Here is a 25,252-nt window from a genome sequence, read left to right as displayed (position 1 = left end):
ATCATGACCTGGGCTGAAGGCATGCACTAAACCGCTAAGCCACCCAGGGATCCCTTGATTAGTTCTGAATCCTTTTTTGTTCTTATTGCTCATGGACTCCTTATAAAATGTAAACCTTCTCTACATGAATGTACTAGTACACGGTATTGCATACAAATTTAAGAATTCATGGATTCTGGGATGCCCAAGTGGCTCAGTGGTTGAGTGTCTGCTTTTGGCTTTCAGGGTGTGATCCTGGGATACCGAGAGTGAGTCCCAGGATGGAGTCCCACCATCAGGCTCCCCGCAGAAAGCCTGCTTCTCCCTCTGCCTATGTCTCTGCCTCTCTGTGTTTCTCATGAATAAATTTTAAAAATCTTAAAAAAAAAAAAAAAAAAAAAGAATTCATGGAATCTGTGATGCCATCCAGAATTAAGATCCTAGAAGAGGAACCTTAGCTGTAGTTGGCTAAAGAAGAAATCTTTCTCCATGTGAAGTATCAGCTAGTATGGATGAAAGGAAGCAGAGAAATATCATGGACCCATTCCTAAAAGCAGATTAGGGTTCTACCATGACAGGAATAGTAACTTCTATAAGTTTCAGTTTCTTCAACTGTAAAATATACATATGAAGACCTACTTTAGAATCACTGAAAGAATCAGTAACATAATTACTTTAAGAACAACCTGTGGGCGGCCAGGGTGGCTCAGTGGTTTAGCTGAGTGGTTTAGGAGACCCTGGATCAAGTCCTGCATCGGGTTCCCTGCATGAAGCCTGCTTCTCCCTCTGCCTGTGTCTCTGCCCCTCTCTCTCTGTCTCTCATAGATAGAAACAAAAACAAAAACAAAAAAAAAACAAAAAAACAACAACAACCTGAAAAATCTCAAAAATTATCTTTGGGAGAGGAAATAACAAGACTTTCTTACTAAAAAAAAAGAAAACTATCTTTGGGAGACTTATTTCGAGTCCTGAAAACACATTCTTCCCGCACTCCAATGGCAGGCACATACCTGGGGCAGACAGTCAGGGCGGGACTCAAAGATGACTAGCAGGACTCCAATTGGGACAGTCACTTGTTCTAGTTCCAAGTTCTTGGCAATTCGGGTTCGGCGCAAAACACGTCCCACACTATCCTGTGAGGAGGCTGCAATTTGTCGCAGACCGATGGCCAGGCTGTTCAATTTAGATGTGGAGAGGCTTAAGCGTTTCAGCAGAGGAGCTGCGAGTCTCCCTAAAGATGTGTGAAGAACACATGATAAAGGAGCCGCTATGGGTAGATTGCAGCCGCTTTACTGAACACATGGCACTGTGTTAGGAATAGACATGAACTTAGGGACCTTGAGAAGACAATGCCATGCCACTGCTACAGCTTTTCTAGGGGGCTTCTGGCAAGATATTCATCAGGAAAAGGCATGTATACCCATACCCACTGTGCCAGCAATTTCAGTTCCCAGAATTTGTCATTTTGCATTAGCAAACTTGCATGTAATGAGGATAGTTGTCACAGCATTTTTACAATAGAAAAAATCAAATTCAACTTAAAAATTTAAACAATGAGCTATAATGCAGTTATTACAAATAATGTATCTATATGTACTGATATAGAAAGCTGAAAAAGGCAAAGTTATGAAAAAGCATGCATGATAAAATCTTATTTATCAAATGTTGCATATATGCATGTGCACAGGGAGATGTCTGGTGATGATTTCTATCCTTCTGCATTATTTTAATTTTTTCTAATGACTAACTTATTTTTATGATCAAAAGCAAGAATCATGTTTTCTTCAGAAATAAAAACTTCCATGTAAGTTCATATACAGCATTTTCTTTGAATTTAAATACAATCATTTGCATGGTGTGGTTCTCTCTACATACACACACACACATTCATAACACACATGTATTCACACAAGGAAAATCATCTGGAATCATATATCACAAATCATTACTATGGTTAATGTTGGAATGTGATGATGAAAAATTCCTCTTTCTTTTTTATAGTCATATCAACCAAGGTAAAATAATAAGTTTTCTACTTAGGAGGGGAGGAACCAATATTAAGAAAAAAGTTAAATCATTTTATCAACCAATTAAATCAATACTTTATACTTTTCCCTGTGCGTTAAAATCAAGTTTTGAACAGTGTGTGTTAAATGTTACATTCCAATTTTCCACCTCACAATGCATGCATATTTTCTATATTGCCAAAACTGTTCTAATTACTGCTAAATATTCCACTGATTTTATATAGCTTAATATACTTAACCAGAAGTATGTTATTAAATACTGAGGTTGTTCGCAGGTTTCAGGGTGATAAATAACCCTGCTCCAAGAATTTTTATGTACAGAGCAGTTTTCTCTTCTTGAAATTGTTTTGTTGTTGTTTGTTTGTTTTTTAAAGGATTTTATTTATTTATTCATAAGAGACACACAGAGAGAGGCATAAACAAAGGCAGAGGGAGAAGCAAGCTCCATGCAGGAAGCCTGATGTGGAACTCGATCCTGGGACTCTAGGATCACGTGCTGAGCTGAAAGCAGACACTTAACCGCTAGGCCACCCAGGCATCCCCTTGAAATAGTGTCTTAGGATACATTTCCTGAAATGGGCTTACCAAGTCAGAGGGGACCACCATGCTCATGTAAACCCAGGACTTTGTTTTTAAGCCACTGTGTGTTCTTACAAATTTCCAAAGAACTATAACTAGGATCCTAAGTCAGAGGTCTGCCAACAATTAGTTGTGTGACCTTGAGCAAAACCTTTAACCTCAGTGGATCTTAATTCCATTAAAGAACTGGATAAGATTATCATCAAAGATTTCTTCCACTTTTGAAAATCTATTTTATGACTTTCCAATACTGCAAAAATTCAAAAGACCAGATGTAAACTGTAAAGGAAACTCCAAAGCAATACTCAAAGTGTTTTAAGAAATCAAAATAATATTGATGAGCCTTGCAAGGTTTCTTTGAAGGGAACACTACTAATCTGGCTGTTTAATTCAGGGTACATTTATTCAAGAGAAAGAACTCTAAACCCAATAAAATCACCCTCCCACTTTTTAGGGTGGAAATTTAAAAAATTATGAAGAAGAGAAAGACTGAGGGCTGACCTGACTCTACCTAGTTAGCTGCCTGCAGTGTGAGTTCGGCCACGTCACTCACCCAACTATCTGTACCTCAGAGGCATTTGTGGATGGCATCTGCTGTCAGCCCTGGGCAGACTGCGCACTGATTAACTATAAGAGAAACTGCCTTTCATCACAGGCCCCACAAACTACTTACACAGCTATTTTATATGCACAGTCCATATAATCCTGGATCTGTAACTAGCCATATGGTTTTAGGCATATGACAATTTGTTTGTGCTTCAGTTTCCTCCTCTATAAAATAGGGATAATAAATAGCAGCTAACTCAAAGATACCATGTTGTAAAGATAAAATGAAATTTTGTCTGTAACCTTTAGCATGACAACTGGCAACATAGAAAGGCCTCAGTAAGTGTCAGCTGCTATTTGGGGAATGTCCAAAATGATGGGGTGCTCAATCTTTTCTTTTTTTGTCCTGAAACTGCCATAGTATCCATGGCTCATGACTTGTAGCTACAGAAAAAGCCCTATGGAGGGCTGTACTAGAGTATTTGGGAAAGGAGCTGGAGATGGTATGTGTAATTTGAAAAAGCCCAATGAATACTGGCAAGCAACTTTTAATAAAAATGAGTATATGATTTCTTCTATAACAATCTTGTCTTTAGGCACACTTTGATACCAGAATTATTAGTAAAACAAAGAACAAAAACCAGAACAAAATCCTTCACAACAGACTCCAAATCACTTGGTCTCTCTACCTTCTGCCTCTTCCATGTCTTTTTTGTTGGCTAACAGGATCTCATCACGTTGGTCTGTCAACAGATCAGCCAGATGATGGATAATCTCTGCTCTCTAGGAAGAAAGGTAAAACATTAAACAAACAAGTAAACACATTAATCCAAGAAGAATGCACAGCATACTTTTAAATCTACTCCTCTGAATGAGTCAGGTCTTGCTCCTAAATCCAATGTCACTACTGACTGAAATCTCCTTACTTCCTGTCATTCTCCACCACCTAGGCTCTCCTCATTTTTCCTTCTTCTCTCACTAATCTCCCCAATGAATGACAATATCTGTCCCCAAGAAGGGGGCAAGCATTTTGAATCAGCATGATATATCCATCTCTGTATACTCAATATCGCTATATAGTTTACTTCCCAGGTAGGTTTTCTTTTACACAATTATTTATTAAATGAATTCAGCTAAAGGAAGAACACCCAGTCCTGGATGCTTGAAGAGATCCCAATCCTTACTTACCTACCTAGATTAAGAAGTGTGGCAAATTTGTATGATTAATGAAGGAGCAAAGGAAGTGGTTTAAGAGATAAGCTAAAAAAAAAAAAAAATAAGAGATAAGCTAAGCTCTTCCCTTGCTTTCCTTTCTCTACTTGTAGTTATTTTAAATTCTCTTCTTTCTCAGGCCAAAATACTTCCTAGAAAAAACCTAAATATACCACTCTCAAATCCATCCTTAACAACACAAGCCTTGAGAAGCCAATCCCCAGCTTCCACCTGACTGCCTTGCATTTTTGGACTCCTCGTGTCTGCCACTTCACTATGGGCAGGACTCTTATCTGAGAGCAGGCTCTTGAGTTTGCATCTAATGGGTACGTTAGGTGATTCAGTTAATCAGTTTTCCTATATTTCCATACCTGATATATAATAGTGAACCTCTTTGGCCTCATCATTTTCATAATGTTTTTGATCAAAACAACATAGTGATGAAAAGCTACCTTAGCCTCAGGCTACAAAGACAAAAGGGAAAATAAAATTTGGAGAAAGAAAAAAGGCAGAATAACTAGAATAACTGTGGGGACATGAGGAATGAAGGAGGAGTCACCCTTGATTCACAGCATGACTCACTCTGAAAAATCAACAAAATTATGTTAGGATTACTACCTGTTCAGGTTCCAAAGTGGCCAACATCCTTCCTCCTGATCGAGCCATATCTCCCTGTTGCTCAACAGTAGGACCTATAAGAATATTTGCAAATATCAGATCATGGACAGCTACCTCAGCATGTACAAAGAACAGATGCTCAGTGTCTTGGTGTGCCTGTTTCCCACAGGTCACTCATACCAATAAAATGGCAAAAGAATATACAAGACAACTCAGGCATAAATAAAACAAACTTGTCTGTATTTCTTTTTTTTTTTTTTAAGGGTTTTTATTTATTTATTCATGAGAGACACAGAGAGAGAAGCAAAGACATAGGCAGAGGGAGAAGCAGGATCCATGCAGGGAGCCTGATATGGGACTTTATCCTGGGATCACGCCCTGAGTCCAAGGCAAATGCTCAACCACTGAGCCACCCCGGTGTCCCACTCGTCTATATTTCTAAAGTAGACAATACAATTTACGTCTTGTAGAGTTCTTTCAATTCCACCTTGGCTTATATTCTCTAACATGTTTGCATTTCTGAATGTAGATTATAGGGCAATTCTATCTTTGTGAACAATTGAGCGTACATACCATGTCTTATGCATCTTTGCATCTCTGGGCATCTCTAAGCAAATGTTTCTTAAGAAAATGGATGCTTGGGCAGCCTGGGTGGCTCAGCAGTTTAGCACCGCCTTCAGCCCAGGATGTGATCCTGGAGACCCAGGATTGAGTTCCATGTTGGGCTCCCTGCATGGAGCCTGCTTCTCCCTCTGCCTGTGTCTCTGCCTCTCTCTCTCTGTTTCTCATGAACAAATAAAATCTTAAAAAAAAAAAAAAAGGATGCTTTTATTCTTTAACTTATTGGTTTCTGAGAAAACAGGGAGCCTAGTTGGGCAGGTTAGCTAAATTTTACAAAAGCAAAGCAAATTCCAATTTTCCAAAGAATGTTTGAAACAATTCCATAATTCATAACATCAACACACTGATTTTGTGATCTCTATTCCTAGAGGAGAACTCAGTCTATAGTCTCATCTAGCCATGGTATGGCTACCTATCATCCATATACCATGGGATTCTATGAAGAATTACTTACCTGCAGGCTTTACTTCAGAAAAGAAGGTGCCAACTTTCTTCCCCTCCACGATGTCTGTGATGACATGCCCAGACACCTTTGGGTGGGTTCCGTTGGCAATAACCACAGAAGTGCCACCTTGCAAAGCCCAGAGGGCTGCTTTCACCTAATAGGAGAGGTTAGATCCCAACATGAGATTCAGATCTTTGCAGGTCTCGTCATCCTTTAAACTTGCAAAAAGAGAATATAATGTGGTATTGAACAATTGAAGCAATGTTTTTTTTTTTTTTTTAAAGATTTTATTTATTTATTCATAGAGATGCAGAGAGAGAGAGAGAGGCAGAGACACAGGCAGAGGGAGAAGCAGGTTCCATGCAGAGAGCCTGATGTGGGACTTGATCCAGGGTCTCCAGATCACGCCCTGGGCTGCAGGCGGCGCTAAACCGCTGCGCCACCGGGGCTGCCCTGAAGGAATGTTTCGAATAGCTCGGAAGCTCTGAAAACACTCAGCCTGTGCACTCTCTCCCGCCCAACTTCAGCACATGCTACCTAATGATAAGCCAATCTGCCCTCTATGCTCTGTTCCAAGACTCTCTAGTTCTGGAACTCCTAAGTTCTACATTTGACCTACTTGCCTCAACTTAGTGTCCAGCTTGGTGTTTGACCAGAGTCTGATTCTGAGTTCTTTTAGCTTTTGTCTATCTCTTTTGTAGGTTTCTGCCATTGCCACATATGATTCCCTATCTTAAGGGTATTGCTTCTTAGAATAACTTAAGGGAGAGAAGAATTTCTGAAAGACTTCATAAGGCATATTTGGGCTGGGATGCCTGGCTGCCTCAGTCATTGAACTGTGAGACTCTTAATCTCAGGGTTGAGAGTTTGAATCCCATGTTGGGCATATAGATTAAAAATTTTTTTTAAATCTATAAAAACAAAAAAAAGGAAAGAAATATTTGAGTGATAACATTAGAGGACTTATGAATTATGAAAAATATATAGACCTTGCCCTTGACAAGTTTACACATTAATGCACTATGTAACATTAGTAAAGAGAATACATACATAGACATGACTAAACATTGTTATACAATACACATTAAACCCACATTTAGATGCGTGCATATTTAAGTATGTATGTGCTTAGTATTGTAATCATTAGCCCCCAAACACTCACAGAAGTAAAAAGGGTAAAATACTGTTTGGTATTATATCTGTTACAGACAGTAAGAGCATCACACCCTTACCTTGGCTTCCATACCACCCATTCCTACTCTTGACTTGGTTCCAAAGGTCACAGACTGCTGATCTCCCGGATAAAATATATCAATAAGCTTTGCATCATCTGACCCGGGAGGACTGTCAAAGAGACCTAAAAAGTAGACAAGACTCAGTAACACTGCTTTAATGGAAGTGAGTGTCCCCTAAGACAGACCCCCTGGGAACTTGCCAACCACTCTGTACGTGAGTGATCCAGATGAATTGTGTCCTATCAGCTCTAACCAGAAAAGAGATTGAGGGATCTGTATAGTCTACCCATGCTGAAAAGCAGCAACAGGACGACTCTCCTTACATACTTTTATAACCTGCCTTTTTTTTTTTAAGATTTTATTTATTTATTCATGAGAGACACACACAGAGAGAGGCAGAGAAACAAGCAGAGGGAGAAGCAGGCTCCATGCAAGGAGCCCAATGCAGCACTCGATCCCGGATCCCGGGATCACGCCCTGAGCCAAAGGCAGACGCTCAACTGCTGAGCCACCCAGGCGTCCCTATAACCTGGCTTAATGAATGAATGCTTGCCAGCATCACGGCACGACCATATCCTTGGCACAAAACTTACCAGTCCTGTCCACTGTCTACCGGCAAGCTGTCCTCACCTCTGCCACTGGTACTTATGATGCTGAATTAAGGAAGTAACTGAAAAGGATGACTGGACACTGCAGAAACCGAGCAGCAGCTATACACTATATATACTGTATACTATAATGTGACTATCTCTGAGTGGGATAAAATGGGAGATAGGTTTTATGAACTCTCACAGCATCCTTTGAAACAGCCACTGACCATACTCCCCATGTTATGGGTAAGCTGCTGTGAAGGTTAGGTTGTGTCAGCAGAAGAGTGCAGACTCTTGGCATTCAGTCCAGATTTATCATCACAAAGCCTATGCCCCTTTTATAACTGAATAGAATAACATAAAATACGAGTTACATGAAACATTATATACATACAATCCATGATTTAAAATCTTCACAATTTCACTTGTAAAAAGGACAAGTTGGAGCCTTGGAGAGAAAAATCATAGGCCTGTGAAAATAGAATCACATCAAGGCCTAAGTGGGATGTATACAGGAAGGAACTGCCCAGGACTGGGGACTGGCTCAAGGACATTTGGTATGTGTGCTGCCGAAGCAAGCGTGCGGCTTAAGGACATTTGGGCAGTGATGTTTTTGGTTTAAGTTACTGCTTTTCCTATGTGATAATACAGCCCTCTCTGCTTCATTATTCCAAATCTCTAACACAAGCCTGCTAAACATGTCCTTGCTGGGAAAAAGGAATCAGAGGAGTGATGAAACCGGTGTGCGGTATGGAATGAAGCAGTGCTAACCATGGCAGCAATTACAGGGAGAGGAAAAACCATTTCTCACAACCTCTGTCCCTCGCATCCCCGTACTCATGGCTCGTGGATTCAGGGCTGGCGTCTTCTCAGTAGGCACTATGCTATGAAATCATAGGCTTCAATTCTGAGGCTGTTCTGGTTTTATACAGAAATAGCACAGGCAATGTTGCACAATTCCAGGCCAAACCTCCTCCAGAGACGTTTGATGAGTACCTAGCATTGATATGCTGCCTACCCTTCTTTTCCCCTTATAGCAGCTTCTCAAAACCGCCAATGATATTTAAAATTCTAATATTGTGCTAAAAATCAACATTCAGTGGATAATCAGGGTTAATATAGCACAAGTCTGATTTTTGTACATCTATATACATCTGTACACAAATATTCATAGCAGCGTTAGTTGTAATAGCTCAAATGTCTATCGATTGCTGAATGGGCAAATAAAAGGGGTATATCTAGAGTACAATATTATTTGGCAATAACAAGAAAAGTACTGATACATGCTATCACCCTGATGGCCAATTTTGATGTTCAAGGCTGCATTAAAAACGTTTACTAGAGTCTAGTTCAAATTGGGCTTTATATATTGATCTCTCAAACTCATGTCCTGTACCTTGCCAGGCAGCATAGAAAACAGGGAAGAGATTTTTAAACCGAGCAGATTTAGTTTTGAAACCAGCCTCTGCTAAGTACTATGTGACTTTGGATATACCATTTAACTGATCTGAATTTAATTTTTAAATTCTTCATCTGAATAACTGAGCTAACCTACCTGCTTTGCAGGATTGCTATAAAGATTCAATAAATTAACGTTTATAAAGCACCTAGCACAGTATTTGTGCACAGTAGAAATTTAATAAAAATCTGTTGATTAACTGAAAAGCCACCTTCTCTAGAGTGGCTCACTCTTAATGCCAATCTAGCTATTCCTATCCTGAGATTTCAAATTTACAGAGAATTAAAATGCTACCAAGACTTCTTATAGGTAAAGAAACTGACATGTAAGTATGGTATATATCAGACTTCCCACATGGACAGAAGACAGATCAATCCACCTATATCTGCCCCTGCCTCCACTAGGCAGCCCCCTGCTCTGTACACCACTGTACACCACTGGAGTGTAAATGGAAAAAAAGTCCTGCCAAAGGAGCCTGTCTTGGGTGTGGGCTGAGGAATTAACAGGTTTTTCTAATCTCCTGGGAATGTAAGGGGGGACTTTGGGATCCTGTAGGGTTAGCCAATTTTAGACGCAGCTACCACATTCCTTATGGGTCAAAATGTAAAATGGGAATAGCTTAAGAAAGTGAGAAGAGTAAATGGAGAATCAAACTGGAGTTAAGAGGGACCCCTCTATGAGGAAGGGAAAAGCAGGGAAAAATAGATTAACATATAAGACCATGGTGGCTACATAGCCTGGACTTCTGCGCTGGCTCCAATTTAATATCATCTGTCTCATGATCTACATTAAAAACTGAAAGTGATCAAAACCACAATGAAATAGCACTTCACACCCACTTAGATGGCTACAACCAAAAAGGCAGATTGTAAGAGGTAAGTATTGGCAAGGATGTGGAGAAACTAGAACCTTCATATAGAGCTGGCAGGAATGCAAAACGATGCAGCTGTTTTGGAACCAGTCTGGCACTTCTTCAAAAGGCTAACCAGGGGGTCCATGGGTGGCTCAGCAGTTTACCGCTTGCCTTTGGCCCAGGGCGCGATCCTGGAGTCCCGGGATCAAGTCCCACGTCAGGCTCCCAGCATGGAGCCTGCTTCTCCCTCCTCCTATGTCTCTGCCTCTCTCTCTCTATGTCTATCATAAATAAATAAATAAAATAAAAACAAAAAAACCCCCAAAAAACAAACAAAAAAACCCAAAAGGCTAACCATACACAGAATTACTAAATGATCTAGCAATTCTGTGCCTAGGTAATCACGTTCGCACAAAAATTTGGACACGAATGTTCATAGTAGCATGTCTGTCCACTAATGAATGGGTAAATACAATGTGGTACCATGTACACAATGGAGTAGTATTTGGCAATAAAAAGAAAAGGAATACTGACAGATGCTGTCGTCGATCAATGAACCTTGAAAACATTATGCTAAATGAAAGACCCCAGTCACAAAGGATCACATATTGTGTGACCTCACTTCTACAGAATGTCCGTAACAAGTAAAGCCATAGAAAGAGAAAGTAGATGAGATGTTGCCTAGGGCTGGAGAGTCGGAGGAAATGAGGAGTGACGGCTAAGGGGTACGGGGTTTCTTACTGGGATGATAAAAATTTTTCTAAAACTGTTGTCAGGGAGCACCTGGGTGGCTCACTCAGTTAAGTGTCCACCATTGGTTTGGGTTGTGGTCCTGGGGTCCTGGGATTGAGCCCCACATTGAGCTCTGCATTGGACTCCCTGCCCCATGAAGAGCCTGCTTCTCCCTCTCCCTCTGCCTGCTGCTTCCTCTGCTTGATCTCTCTGTCAAATAAATAAAGAAAATCTTTAAAAATAAAAAAATAAAACTATTGTCAGGGTTGAGCAACTGTACGAATATACTAAAAATCAATGAATTAAATTTTAAGTCTTAAATAGGTGAGCTGTGAATTACATCTATATAAAGCTGCTTTTTTTTTTTTTTAATTTATTCATGAGAGGCACACAGAGAGAGAGAGAGAGAGAGAGAGAGAGAGAGGCAAAGACACAGGCAGAGGGAGAAGCAGGCTCCATGCAGGGAGCCCAATGTGGGACTCGATCCCGGGTCTCCAGGATCATGCCCTGGGCCGAAGGCAGGTGCTAAACCGCTGAGCCACCCAGGGATCCCCAATAATGCTGTTCTAAAAAAACAAAACAAAACAAAACCTGAATTTCCTGGAAATGACAACATTTCAGCATTCACACTGTATCTCCTAGATTCCCTTACCTTCTTTAGAGCCATAAAAACCCTTTGTCAGGCCAAAGGACTCAGAAAATAATGGTCCACAGTAAAACAAAAATAAAAAAACAGAAGGACTCCAACAAAGAGGGGAATTCATGTGCTCACATGTTTAGTATTTAAAACAAAGGCTGAATAAAAGGAAAGGACATTACTTTGTACCTTCTACATCTGAAAGAACAATCAGGAGGTCAGTTTTCATTTCCACAGCCAGACGTGCAGCCAGGCTATCATTATCTTTAACACTAATAACCTGGAATGCAGGTAAAAAGTCAAAAAGTGAGTGAAAGCCATACAGTTCAAGAAGACATTCACAGAAGCACTCTGCTGGTTTTGGCAGGCAAAATTAATTTTCAAGTGTGTAGATAACAGCTCTCATAGGCCCCTTCTGTCTGTAAAACACTGTGTCTACTGGCCACCCCATTTCCAAACATGCACCCTTTTCCATTGCTACACACAAGCCATGCTCATAGCACCATGTGAAATCACTACAGCACCTCACCCTGCAGAATGAGACCCCTTGACTTCAGAAGAGCTTATGCAGCCACTGTTCCATGAGGCCAGCTTCTATCCCAATTTCTCCATCTTGTTCATGCCAAACTTCTGGTGTTAGTACATGCAGCATAGCATGGCATTAGTCTCCAGCATGCTCAACCCTTAGGAATACTTTACCCACATTTACCCCCTGGAGATCACTATTGGGCTCAGCAGGGGGTACAACAGCATCATTTGTGTTGACAATGGGGACAATGTTCATTCGGAGGAGCTCATGAAGTGTTCCATTAAGGTTCCGGCGCTTCTGCTCATCGTGGAAATCCAAGTTGGTCACCAAAATCTAAAATTAAATGGATCAAAAATGTAGAAAGGGGGAAAATTATGAATGTCCCAGCAACAGCATACAAAAGATGCTAGGAGGAGAGGAGTTAAACTCTAGGTTTCTGGATCCCATACAGATTGCAATGGAACATACATCTTTGGATGTTTAACCAATTCTTTTAAAGATGGGGAAAAAAAATGAATCACTTAGAATATTTAAGGATGCTCAAGACTTCTTGTAAAAGTACTTTAATTCTCAAAGAGCTGTTAAATCTCTTCTATTTACTGAATTTAAAAAATTAATGTATGAACTTTCAAGAGACACACTTTCAGGGAAGAGATGGCCATCCATTAATCTCTAAAATATCTCTGTATTCTAGCATCTGATTCAGGAGCTGGCCACAGTAGGCACTGAAATATCTGGTGAGTGAAAGATGGCCTGCTCTGCTCTGAGAAGTTTATGGGACAAAACAGAATCAGGCTGGGCTGCCACTGTTGCTCTAGTAGCTGACCGTTGCTGCACTTAGCAAAGACTATCTGAGTAGTGGGATTGGTCTGAGAGGTTTATGAAGGTGAGTCTTTAGCCACAAACTGAAAGAAGAGCTAGACAAAACTTAGTTCAGGGAAGAGCCCTAAAAGAGAAAAGTATGTGAGTGGAGAAGGGAAGTCTGTTAGGATACAAATCAATTTCATTTTTATGAAGAAAAAATAAGCTGCTGTACTTAAGGTTAAAATGTGACAAACAACCTGGTAGAGATTTCCAAAAGCCACTTATAGTGATCTTTTTTTTTTTTTTTAAGATTCTATTTTTAGAGAGGGAGAGAGAGAGTATGAACGTACATGTAAGCAGGGTTGGGGAAAGGAGGAAGAGGGGGAGAATCCCAAGCACACACTGCTGAGTGTGGAGCCCAATGCCAGGCTCAAGCCCAGGAACCCAAGATCATGACCTGGGCCAAAATGAAGAGTCAGATGCTCAACCAACTGAACCACTAGGCACCCCTGATAATGGTCTTTAAAACAGGGTTACTAAAGACAACAAGAAACCACAGGAGAGTGGGACATCTGGGTGGCTCAGTGGTTGAGCATCTGCCTTTGGCTCAGGGTATTCCCAGAGTCCTAGGATTGAGTCCCACATCGGGCTTCCTACATGGAGCCTGCTTCTCCCTCTGCTTATGTCTCTGCCTCTCTCTCTCTCTGTCTCTCATGAATAAATAAATAAAATCTTAAAATAAATTAAAATAAATAAATAAAAATTAAAAAACAAATAAAAAAAAAACTCAAAAAGCATCATACCCGGGAGAAAAAAACCAAAAGCATAGTCACTGGACCTAAGTTTCCTCATTTGGCTCCAGACACTTTTAAAACACTAAAGACTCAAATTATCATTGGATTGTGGATAAGAGAGGTGATAATAGTGGCTGACAGAAATTGAGATTTCTATTATATTTATGCTAACAGGAAAAAATCTAAGAGAGTGGGGTCCCCAGCTACAGACAACAAGTAGGCAAGTCCATGCCTTTCTGCTTCAGTTCAGTTACTCAATGACACTTTGGAACAATACTACAATATCACTGTGGATAACACTGTGAGAATTATGGAGAAAACAGAAAAAGCAGTAGGAAATGAAAAGACCAAAGACTTGAAAGGTATGTACAACAACATCAGATATGTAAAATAATATCTGTGTAAATGGTAGGATCAGGGGCAGCAAAGGCAATAACTTGGGGAGTTCAAAATTTTTCAAATGTTTTGTGAAGTGACTGTTAGTTGTTTTGTGATATTTACATGTTTTCTAGTGTGTAGTTGTACTGATGACTAAAGATATAACTGAAAAAAAATTCTGGAAATTTAGGTAAAAAATGTGGTAACAAGGTTCTAGAACATTCAGGGGTGACCACTCACTAAAAATGTATAATTTCCGTAAGGACTAGAACCATGGTTGATTTGTTTACCACAGTATCCCCAATGCCTAACACACTTTTTGGTACACCGTAAGTGCTCAATAAATATTTGCTAAATGAATGAAAACAAACCACAGACATTACTCTTTTTTTTGAATGCCTGATAGAAATTTATTATACAAGGCAAGCAGGTACAAAGAGAAGCAACCCAACGAAATAAAGACATCTAACTTTATTGTCTTTAGGAATATAAACACTTATAGTAGTAGCCATTAAGTGTTACTAGTACAATAACAAATGCTAATAACTACTGGGAATGACACTACATTAAATGCTTTTCATATATTTTCTCATTAACTTCTTCCAAAGACCCTCTCAAGTAAGCCCTGATATTACCTTCTTTTTTTCAGATGAGGAGACTCAGGCACAAAAAGGTTAGACCTCAAGACTTTCTCCAGACTTCCCAACTAACAAGTAGTAAAGTCAAGACTGTATCCTAGCAGTCCGGCTCTGGAGCCCAGCTCATCTTTCCTTTGTTCCATGGGAATCATCCTTATAGGTCCTACACCTCTCTGTAAAGGTAAGCCTCTCACCTGAGCAGCACAGATGCTGTACTGGGTAAACATGGCCTCATATAAGGCCATCAGTCCACTCTGTCCGGCGGCTGCGCAGGCTCGTGCTTCTAAGACTGGAATTGCCTGTAACACACAAATAGATATAGTGCAGTTGGGAGTGAGGGAAGGAGGCCTGTGGACCCATTAAAGGGCTGGGGAAGTAACACTCACCATCTCTTTCAGCTGGTTCTGCCCCGAGTGCAGGGCCTGCCGCACACTCTGAGACAGAAGGATCTCATGGCGCAAGCGTTGCTTGCCAAAGGCTACGGCTCCACTGGTCACAAGCATCATCTCTCGGCCTTGATTCTGTAGCACTGACACCTGACATTGAGAAAGGAAAAGGCGCAAGTCCCTATATCATCTCTTTCCTTTCTTCACAAGAGACTCAAGTAGGACAGATGATGGAGTGGATCCCAAATGCTGGTTTAAGGACCAGCACTGGGCTGGCTTTGGAAGAACCACCCAGGTTGTTTCGTAAAAATACAGATTCCTAGATGCTAACTCAAATCTGGTAAGTAGATAGCAGGCAGGTATCAGGAATTTTGAGTAAGCGGATTCTGCTGTGCAGGCAGCTTTGACATCCACAGCACTTGATGGTATCCACTGGGAGTCTATAGTATAGAAGGCCTAATTGTTCCAGAAAAAGAAGTCTGGAACTAGGAACTGCAATGTAAACTTAGCAGATGGCTTATTAGGTTCTAAGACATGATCTGGGAGATTGAGGCTCTTTCTGAGGTATATTGATCCCTATGGGTCATCTTAGGCTAGACCAAGGACAGATGCTGACTCCACTCTGTTCTGTCTGCCCAGATCAGCTGTCGTCACTTTGTTCCCTACTTTGGACAGATGTGCATTGAAAGAATCAAAGATTCAAGCTACAAATAAAGTCCGTATTCCTAATGTGTCCCTTCTTCCTGATGTTTGAGCCCTCTCAGCTGGCTCAGGAACTCAAACACCTATGATGAATCATTTTGAAAAATAACTTTGTATCATACAAAATTTCATACTTGGGGTGCCTGGCTGGCTGTCAGAGGAGCATGTGACTCAATCTCAGGGTTGTGAGTTCAGGCCCCATGTTGGGTGTAGAGATTACTTAAAATGAATAAATAAATAACTTAAGAAATATTAACAAATGCACTATACAAAAAAGAAAATTTCATACTTAACCATAGTGGTAACAATAGTTTTATAATTCCCCGTGTACCCATCGCCGAGCTTCAACAACTATCTCTCATGCCAATTTCCCACTCTCTAGTCCTGCCTTTACAGCCAGCTCTGCCATTATTTTAATACCAATCCCAAGCACCAGACATATTTCATCTATAAATATTTCAGCAGTAACTGCTAAAAGACAGACTATATATGCATATATCCAAAAAACCAGTGTTACCTAAAACATTTCAGTATCTCAATAGAAAAGATCCAATCAGTTATAACAGTGCTCCAATCGTTTTTTTAAAATTTTTATTTATTGAGAGAGTAAGCAAGGAAGAAAGAATGAGGGGAGGGGCAGAGGAAGAAGCCAACTTCCTGTGGGGCAGGGAGCCCAACGTGGGACTCGATCCCAGGACCCAGGGATCACGATTTGAGCCGAAGGCAGACGCTTAACCTACTGAGCCACTCAGCTGCCCTGCTCCATTTTCTTAGCTTGCCAAATGACAATGACTGAGGAACCCAAAGATGGGAAAGTCAAGTCAGAATACAGTTATGCTCATTAAGGCCCTCTGGGACTCAGCCTGGGCCTCCAAGACTGGTAGGATTTGTATCTGCTGCTAAGTGCAGTGTGAATGGTGCCCCTGGAGTTGTGCAACCAAGCGGTTCTGAGGAAGAGGAGGCTCTAAGAGTGGATTCCAGGTGGGAGACAAAGGCAGGAATGAATACGATATGCTGGTGGGCTAGGGAGGAAGTAAGCTTGAAAGTAGTGGTAGTGGTCTTGCCAGGGAGAATGGGAAATAAAGCAGATCATTCTATTAGGCAGGAAGTCATGTAAAGGAATTGTGTTTCAGTCTTGAAAGCAGATTGAAGGTTTTGAGCAGAGGAGAAGCTTGATGAAAACAGTGGGAAGACCCTGGTAATGGTTTGCTTAGGTCACCAATTAACCATGGACCCCAGGGACAGGCTTTCTAGATCAGGGCACTACTAATACATAGAATCAATGGTCTTATCCAAGGCATTTGATCATGTTAGATGGACTCAGGAGCCAATGTAAAGTGGCTTCCACTGGCCACAGATTGTAAGAACTGAACATCAATAAAGATTTAGGCCCATTCACTTGATTATTTACTGCTTTCAACAATCACCTAATTGCTTTGGGAGTCCCAATTCCGGCCCAAGGGCAGAGATAACAATTACACATTGGTAAAGTCTCTCACAATATGGCCCTTTTATAAATATCTGTTATAATGATCTGGGGTACCTGGGTGGCTCAGCACTTAAGCATCTGCCTTCAACTCAGGTCATAATCCTGGGGTCCCGTGTCAGGCTCCCTATTCCGCAGGAAGTCTGCGTCTGCTTCTCCCTTTCCCCAACTTGTGCTCTCTAATACAATAAAACAAAACAAACTTTAAAATGAATTGATCCCATCCAAACTCAACTGAATACACATTCTTCTCAAGTGCACATGGAACTTTCTCCAGAATAGACCACATACTGGGTCACAAATCGGGTCTGAACCGATACCAAAAGATTGGGATCGTCCCCTGCATATTCTCAGACCATAATGCCTTGAAATTAGAACTAAATTACAAGAAGTTTGGAAGGACCTCAAACACGTGGAGGTTAAGGACCATCCTGCTAAAAGAGGAAAGGGTCAACCAGGAAATTAAGGAAGAATTGAAAAGATTAATGGAAACTAATGAGAATGGAGATACAACCATTCAAAATCTTTGGGATGCAGCAAAAGCAGTCCTAAGGGGGAAATACATCACAATACAAGCATCCATTCAAAAACTGGAAAGAACTCAAATACAAAAGCTCACCTTACACATAAAGGAGCTAGAGAAAAAACAGCAGATAGATCCTACACCCAGCAGAAGAAGAGAGTTAATTAAAATTTGAGCAGAACTCAACAAAATCGAGACCAAAAGAACTATGGAACAGATCAACAGAACCAGGAGTTGGTTCTTTTTTTTTTTTTTTTTTTTTTTTTTAAATTTTTATTTATTTATGATGGTCACACAGAGAGAGAGAGAGGCAGAGACACAGGCAGAGGGAGAAGCAGGCTCCATGCAGGGAGCTCAACGTGGGATTCGATCCCGGGTCTCCAGGATCGCGCCCTGGGCCAAAGGCAGGCGCCAAACCGCTGCACCACCCAGGGATCCCCCAGGAGTTGGTTCTTTGAAAGAATTAATAAGATAGATAAACCATTAGCCAACCTTATTAAAAAGAAGAGAGAGAAGACTCAAATTAATAAAATCATGAATGAGAAAGGAGAGATCACTACCAACACCAAGGAAATACAAACGATTTTAAAAACATATTATGAACAGCTATACGCCAATAAATTAGGCAATCTAGAAGAAATGGACGCATTCCTGGAAAGCCACAAACTACCAAAACTGGAACAGGAAGAAATAGAAAACCTGAACAGGCCAATAACCAGGGAGGAAATTGAAGCAGTCATCAAAAACCTCCCAAGACACAAGAGTCCAGGGCCAGATGGCTTCCCAGGGGAATTCTATCAAAGCTGTTTGGAAAGATAGAAAGAGATGGAGTACTTCCAAATTCGTTCTATGAGGCCAGCATCACCTTAATTCCAAAACCAAAGACCCCACCAAAAAGGAGAATTACAGACCAATATCCCTGATGAACATGGATGCAAAAATTCTCAACAAGATACTGGCCAATAGGATCCAACAGTACATTAAGAAAATTATTCACCATGACCAAGTAGGATTTATCCCCGGGACACAGGGCTGGTTCAACACTCGTAAAACAATCAGTGTGATTCATCATATCAGCAAGAGAAAAACCAAGAACCATATGATCTCATTAGATGCAGAGAAAGCATTTGACAAAATACAGCATCCATTCCTGATCAAAACTCTTCAGAGTGTAGGGATAGAGGGAACATTCCTCAATATCTTAAAAGCCATCTATGAAAAGCCCACAGCAAATATCATTCTCAATGGGGAAGCACTGGGAGCCTTTCCCCTAACATCAGGAACAAGACAGGGATGTCCACTTTTACCACTGCTATTCAACATAGTACTGGAAGTCCTAGCCTCAGCAGACAACAAAAAGACATTAAAGCCATTCAAATTGGCAAAGAAGAAGTCAAACTCTCCCTCTTCGCCGATGACATGATACTCTACATAGAAAACCCAAAAGCCTCCACCCCAAGATTGCTAGAACTCATACAGGAATTTGGTAGCGTGGCAGGATGCAAAATCAATGCCCAGAAATCAATGGCATTTCTATATACCAACAATGAGACTGAAGAAAGAGAAATTAAGGAGTCAATCCCATTTACAATTGCACCCAAAAGCATAAGACACCTAGGAATAAACCTAACCAAAGAGGTAAAGGATCTATACCCTCAAAACTATAGAACACTTCTGAAAGAAATTGAGGAAGACACAAAGAGATGGAAAAATATTCCATGCTCATGGATTGGCAGAATTAATATTGTGAAAATGTCAATGTTACCCAGGGCAATTTACATGTTTAATGCAATCCCTATCAAAATACCATGGACTTTCTTCAGAGAGTTAGAACAAATTATTTTAAGATTTGTGTGGAATCAGAAAAGACCCCGAATAGCCAGGGGAATTTTAAAAAAGAAAACCATAGCTGGGGGCATCACAATGCCAGATTTCAGGTTGTACTACAAAGCTGTGGTCATCAAGACAGTGTGGTACTGGCACAAAAACAGACACACAGATCGATGGAACAGAATAGAGAACCCAGAAGTGGACCCTGAACTTTATGGTCAACTAATATTCGATAAAGGAGGAAAGACTATCCATTGGAAGAAAGACAGTCTCTTCAATAAATGGTGCTGGGAAAATTGGACATCCACATGCAGAAGAATGAAACTAGACCACTCTCTTTCACCATACACAAAGATAAACTCAAAATGGATGAAAGATCTAAATGCGAGACAAGATTCCATCAAAATCCTAGAGGAGAACACAGGCAACACCCTTTCTGAACTTGGCCACAGCAACTTCTTGCAAGATACATCCACGAAGGCAAAAGAAATAAAAGCAAAAATGAACTATTGGAACTTCATCAAGATAAGAAGCTTTTGCACAGCAAAGGATACAGTCAACAAAACTAAAAGACAACCTACAGAATGGGAGAAGATATTTGCAAATGACGTATCAGATAAAGGGCTAGTTTCCAAGATCTATAAAGAACTTATTAAACTCAACACCAAAGAAACAAACAATCCAATCATGAAATGGGGAAAAGACATGAGAGAAATCTCACAGAGGAAGACACAGACATGGCCAACATGCACATGAGAAAATCCTCTGCATCACTTGCCATCAGGGAAATACAAATCAAAACCACAATGAGATACCACCTCACACCAGTGAGAATTGGGGAAAATTAACAAGGCAGGAAAACACAAATGTTGGAGAGGATGCGGAGAAAAGGGAACCCTCTTACATTGTTGGTGGGAATGTGAACTGGTGCAGCCACTCTGGAAAACTGTGTGGAGGTTCCTCAAAGAGTTAAAAATAGACCTGCCCTATGACCTAGCAATTGCACTGCTGGGGATTTACCCCAAAGATTCAGATGCATTGAAACGCCGGGACACCTGCACCCCGATGTTTCTAGCAGCAATGTCCACAATAGCCAAACTGTGGAAGGAGCCTCGGTGTCCATCGAAAGATGAATGGATAAAGAAGATGTGGTTTATGTATACAATGGAATATTACTCAGCCATTAGAAACGACAAATACCCACCATTTGCTTCAACGTGGATGGAACTGGAGGGTATTATGCTGAGTGAAGTAAGTCAATCGGAGAAGGACAATCATTATATGTTCTCATTCATTTGGGGAATATAAATAATAGTGAAAGGGAATATAAGGGAAGGGAGAAGAAATGTGTGGGAAATATCAGAAAGGGAGACAGAACATAAAGACTCCTTACTCTGGGAAACGAACTAGGGGTGGTGGAAGGGGAGGAGGGCAGGGGGTGGGGGTGAATGGGTGACGGGCACTGAGGGGGGCACTTGACAGGATGAGCACTGGGTGTTATTCTGTATGTTGGCAAACTGAACACCAATAAAAAATTAATTTATTAAAAAAATAAAAAATAAAATAAAATGAATTGATCTGATGGACTCAATCTGGGAGGCAGATCTGATAAACTGATTACAGAAAATATTAAAAAAAAATTCCATCAAGTTTCAGTTAGCAGTTTCCTAATACAAACTTCTTAATAAACTTGTTTTTTAAAACTTAAAATTATGGTTATGGAGGACAGAGATGAGCTACAGACAGGAAGAAAAAAATCTAGTTTAACCATGATGCTTGGATGTCTGGGTTTTGACTCTTGGTCAGGGGCTGGCAAATTTTACCCAGCAAGTCAAATTTCGCCTGCACCTGGTTTTGTAAATAAAGTTTCACTAGAACACAGCTATGCCCTTTCATTTACATATTGTCTATGGTTGCTTTTGTTGCTACAATGGTAGAGACAAGTAGTTGAGGCAGAGACCATCTGGCCTACAAAGCCTAAACTATTTACTATTTGGCCTTTTGTAAAAAAAAAAAAAAAAAAAAAGTTTACTGATACCTGCTCTTGGCAAAGATAGGTATGGGATCTGTAATATGTTTAAAGTCTAAAATCTCCAGGTTAACTCTGAAGGTCAATTTTTACTGATAGTCTACAGTCAGCCTGGCTTGCTTGCACAGCCAGTGGGGCATAAAATCCCCACTGGAAACTTCTGTTCTGAGCTCTCCCAAAGGTAAGATTCCCTACACAGATCTCTTGGTAATTCGATCTGGGGACAGACTGCAGTCTGTACAAATAAAGACACTGGAGGGCTTGTGCATAGATGTCCCTCAGAACCCCAATGCCTACTTGCACGCTCTCTCTTACTGCCTTCTATCCTTTGCCTTTAAATGAAAGTCTTATATGGTATTCTCTGTGGAGTCTGCTGAATCCTTTCAAATATCTCAACTTGGAAAATCTTTGCAATGATAGCTCATATTTACTTCAATATTATTGGCCTAGTTAAAAAAAAAAAAAAAAAGCCTAGCAAAATAGAAACAAAAAAAGCTCAATATTCACAAACATCCATTTGGGTATTCAACCCTGAGTACCTATTAGTCACCTGGGGAACTTTAAAAATCCAGGTGCTTGAGCCCCATCCCAGAGACTGTGAAGCCTAGGAATCTCTAGGCCCCTCAGACAATTTTTATGTGTAGCCAAGATTAACAATCACTGACATATACAGCTCCTTATCACTAAGAAGCCTGAGAGATGAACTGCACGAAATCGACTTTACTCCTTGACATCTCCTTTGCTTGCCCTGGGATACAGGATGCACTGGTGCCTTTACTGGAAACAGTTTTCAGATTGGGTTACATCTATTGTACTCAAATTATTTTTACAAAGTGACACACCTGAACTGATGGTTTACGGTGGGTTAGGGATAAAATTAGGGTTGGAAAAAACCAAAACCACCTGAACTGACAGCTTAAAAATAAAAACCCCATACTGTTTTTGTCCACTAGAATTTTCCACCTTGGCAAATTACCTGCTCAACAATAGATGCCAGGCGCCCCAGGGCGAGGCCACACTCATCCCCCCGGGTTACTACAGCACTTCCAAGTTTCACCACGATTCTCTTGGCATGCTTCAGCTCACTGCGGTGGGCAAAAGATTTGCCATGTGCACGACTGAGGGGAACAGTAATAAAGGGGATGTTGCTCCAAGAACGGACATGCCTGATGGTTGAAGGCTGGACACGATCTGCAGCTCCCAAAGTGAAATGCAAGAAAAAAGACAAATATAGAAGATAAATTTCTCATTAAAAAGGTACATGTACAATATTCACTAGGTCAGCCAAAAAGTAGTTTTATCATTCTTAACAGAGTAAAACCAGTAAATCAAAAAGCCAGTACATCCAGCATGTTCTTATCTAATCTTGTGTGGAGTTTTATACCAGTACACAGGTCCTAGATATACTCAAACATTGTGAAGAGTTTAAACAAAACAATCTTTCCTAAAACAAGTTGGTAAAATATACCAAGTCTTTAAAATGTCCACATCTTTTGACCCAGTAATTCTATGTCCAAAAATTTATTATAAGAAACTAACTGGAGATGGAAACAAAAAGTTGTATCAGAAGGCTATTCATCAGTGTTATTTATAACAGGAAAAATCACAAGCAAAGTAAACATCCAAAGAAGGCAAAAGAATAAAATAACTTTTTCAGAATTTTTAATAACATAGGAAAATGCTCATATGTTAGTTCCCTATATGTGTCTAAATGAACAGAAAAAAGATGAAAATAAATCAAAATGTTAGTGGTTTTATTTTTGATGGAATTACAAGTGATTTTTAATTTTCTTCCTTATTCTTGTCTATGTCTTCCAAATTTAAGCAATAAAAATATGTTGCTTTCATCATCAAAAAAATGTGTGCTTTTAAAGAAACCACACCATTACAAAGAGAGTGAGCCTGACTAGCAAAGACAATAAAGAGCAAAGTAACTGGTATGAGTAGTAAAAAAATGTAATTAATCCACCTACAAATTTTCTGACATGGTGGTATGATTCCAGATATCTGTAACAATGGTTAAAAAAACTGGATAGCTTTTTTTTTTTTTTTTTAAGATTTTATTTATTTATTTGACAGAGAGAGAGAGGGAAAAAAAAGCACAAGTAGAGAGAGCAGCAGGCAGAGGGAGGAGAAGCAGACTCCCTGCTAAGCAGAGAGCCCAAGGCAGGGCTCAAACCCAGGACCTGGGATCACCTGAGCCAAAGGCAAATGCTCAACTGCCTAAGCCACTCAGGTGGCCCAAAACTGGATAGCTTTCTAAAGGACAAGGAATGTTGGAGTCAGATACTTTCAATCTCTTTGGATATCTGCCTCTAAGTAATCCTATACAGGAATTCTAAGGAAGCAAGTATTTTACATACATACACACACACTCATATATATTTATATATAATCTTAATTAAAAAGCTAAATATATACCTGTATAAAGCCAAAAGTAAAACAGGCACTGAATCCCTTTACCACTATTCATGCATCCAACTCCTCCTGCTGGCTTCTTACTAATTATGCATTATCCTTTTCTCTCACTAATTAAGAGACTTCTCTACTTTGAGCGGGGCACAATGCCCCCAGTCAAGACATTTCCCAGACATTTTGTGCAGCTAGACATGGACATGTGCCAAAGTTAATGAGATACATGTGGAAATGTCATGTGGGACTTCTAGGAATTTCCTTCAAAAGAGAAATGCTTCCTTCTTCCTTTATCCTGCTGCTTAGAACATGCATATGAATGAGGTAGGAGCTCAAATACAATTTTAGACTACAAGAAAAACATCAAGAACTCTGGAATAACAGGAAAGGAGGAGTATGGATGCCTAATGATTTCACAGAACTATTCTGAAAGCCCTGGATTGCCTCTCTTCTTAGAGAACCCCCAGCTTCCTTTCAAAAGAGAGAGAGGGGTGATCAGCTCACTCTGTGGGTAGAACATGCAACTCTTGATCTCAAGGTTGTGGGTTTGAGTCCCATGCTGGGTGTAGAGATTACATAAAAATAAAAATCTTGGGCAGCCCCGGTGGTGCAGCGGTTTAGCGCCGCCTGCAGCCTAGGGCGTGATCCTGGAGACCCCGGATCGAGTCCCACGTCAGGCTCTCTGCATGAAGCCTGCTTCTCCCTCTGCCTGTGTCTCTGCCTCTCTCTCTCTCTCTCTCTCTGTGTGTCTCTATGAATGAATAAATAAATAAATAATCTTAAAAAAATCTTAAAAAAAAAAAGAGAAATATAGACTTCTATCTTGTTTGAGCCATTATTATTTTGGATTTTCTATTACACCCGACCCAATTTTAACTGATATAGAAGAAGGAGTGCACAGGCAGAGGGACAGGTGAGGTCTTGCTAATGAATAGTCTCACTCACAGCAAATGGATCTTCTCATGGTAGGAGTCCTTGGTTGCAAGAAGCAAGTCAAGATGAGTAATACAAGTCTTTGGCAGAACTAAACTTCAGGTACTCCCACCTCAAAGAGTTCTCTATGTGTCATTACAGACAACTAATAAATATTTGAATGAATTACTATAGTAATCATTCCAAGCTACTTTTTGGACCACCATTCTATAATGGTACTATTACAGAGTAACTTTGTCCACTCGAATAAACCATTATCACCTCCCTTTATATTT

General features: G+C 40.3%; 1 protein-coding gene across 5 annotated transcripts in view; it reads right to left on the bottom strand.

Annotated features, from left to right (window-relative positions):
* ALDH18A1 (aldehyde dehydrogenase 18 family member A1) overlaps positions 1–25,252 on the bottom strand; it is a 47,023-nt gene that overhangs the window by 12,225 nt on the left and 9,546 nt on the right. For 2 of the 5 annotated variants that reach the window (XM_077878241.1, XM_077878244.1), the window contains exons 3-12: positions 22,609–22,823; positions 15,063–15,212; positions 14,871–14,975; positions 12,237–12,395; positions 11,723–11,813; positions 7,260–7,384; positions 6,037–6,181; positions 4,962–5,035; positions 3,821–3,914; positions 990–1,210 (exon numbers count right to left, since the gene is read on the bottom strand). In XM_077878241.1, coding sequence (XP_077734367.1) covers positions 990–1,210; positions 3,821–3,914; positions 4,962–5,035; positions 6,037–6,181; positions 7,260–7,384; positions 11,723–11,813; positions 12,237–12,395; positions 14,871–14,975; positions 15,063–15,212; positions 22,609–22,823 — 1,379 coding nt within the window. Of the gene's footprint in view, positions 1–989; positions 1,211–3,820; positions 3,915–4,961; positions 5,036–6,036; positions 6,182–7,259; positions 7,385–11,722; positions 11,814–12,236; positions 12,396–14,870; positions 14,976–15,062; positions 15,213–22,608; positions 22,830–25,252 lie in introns of all 5 variants that reach the window. The other 3 variants (XM_077878242.1, XM_077878240.1, XM_077878243.1) reach the window with 3 other exon arrangements.

This window comes from Canis aureus, chromosome 29 (assembly GCF_053574225.1).
Source record: "Canis aureus isolate CA01 chromosome 29, VMU_Caureus_v.1.0, whole genome shotgun sequence".
Taxonomy (NCBI): Eukaryota; Metazoa; Chordata; class Mammalia; order Carnivora; family Canidae; genus Canis; species Canis aureus.
Note: the sequence above shows the minus strand (reverse complement) of the source record. Positions and strands in the feature narration are given on the sequence as shown.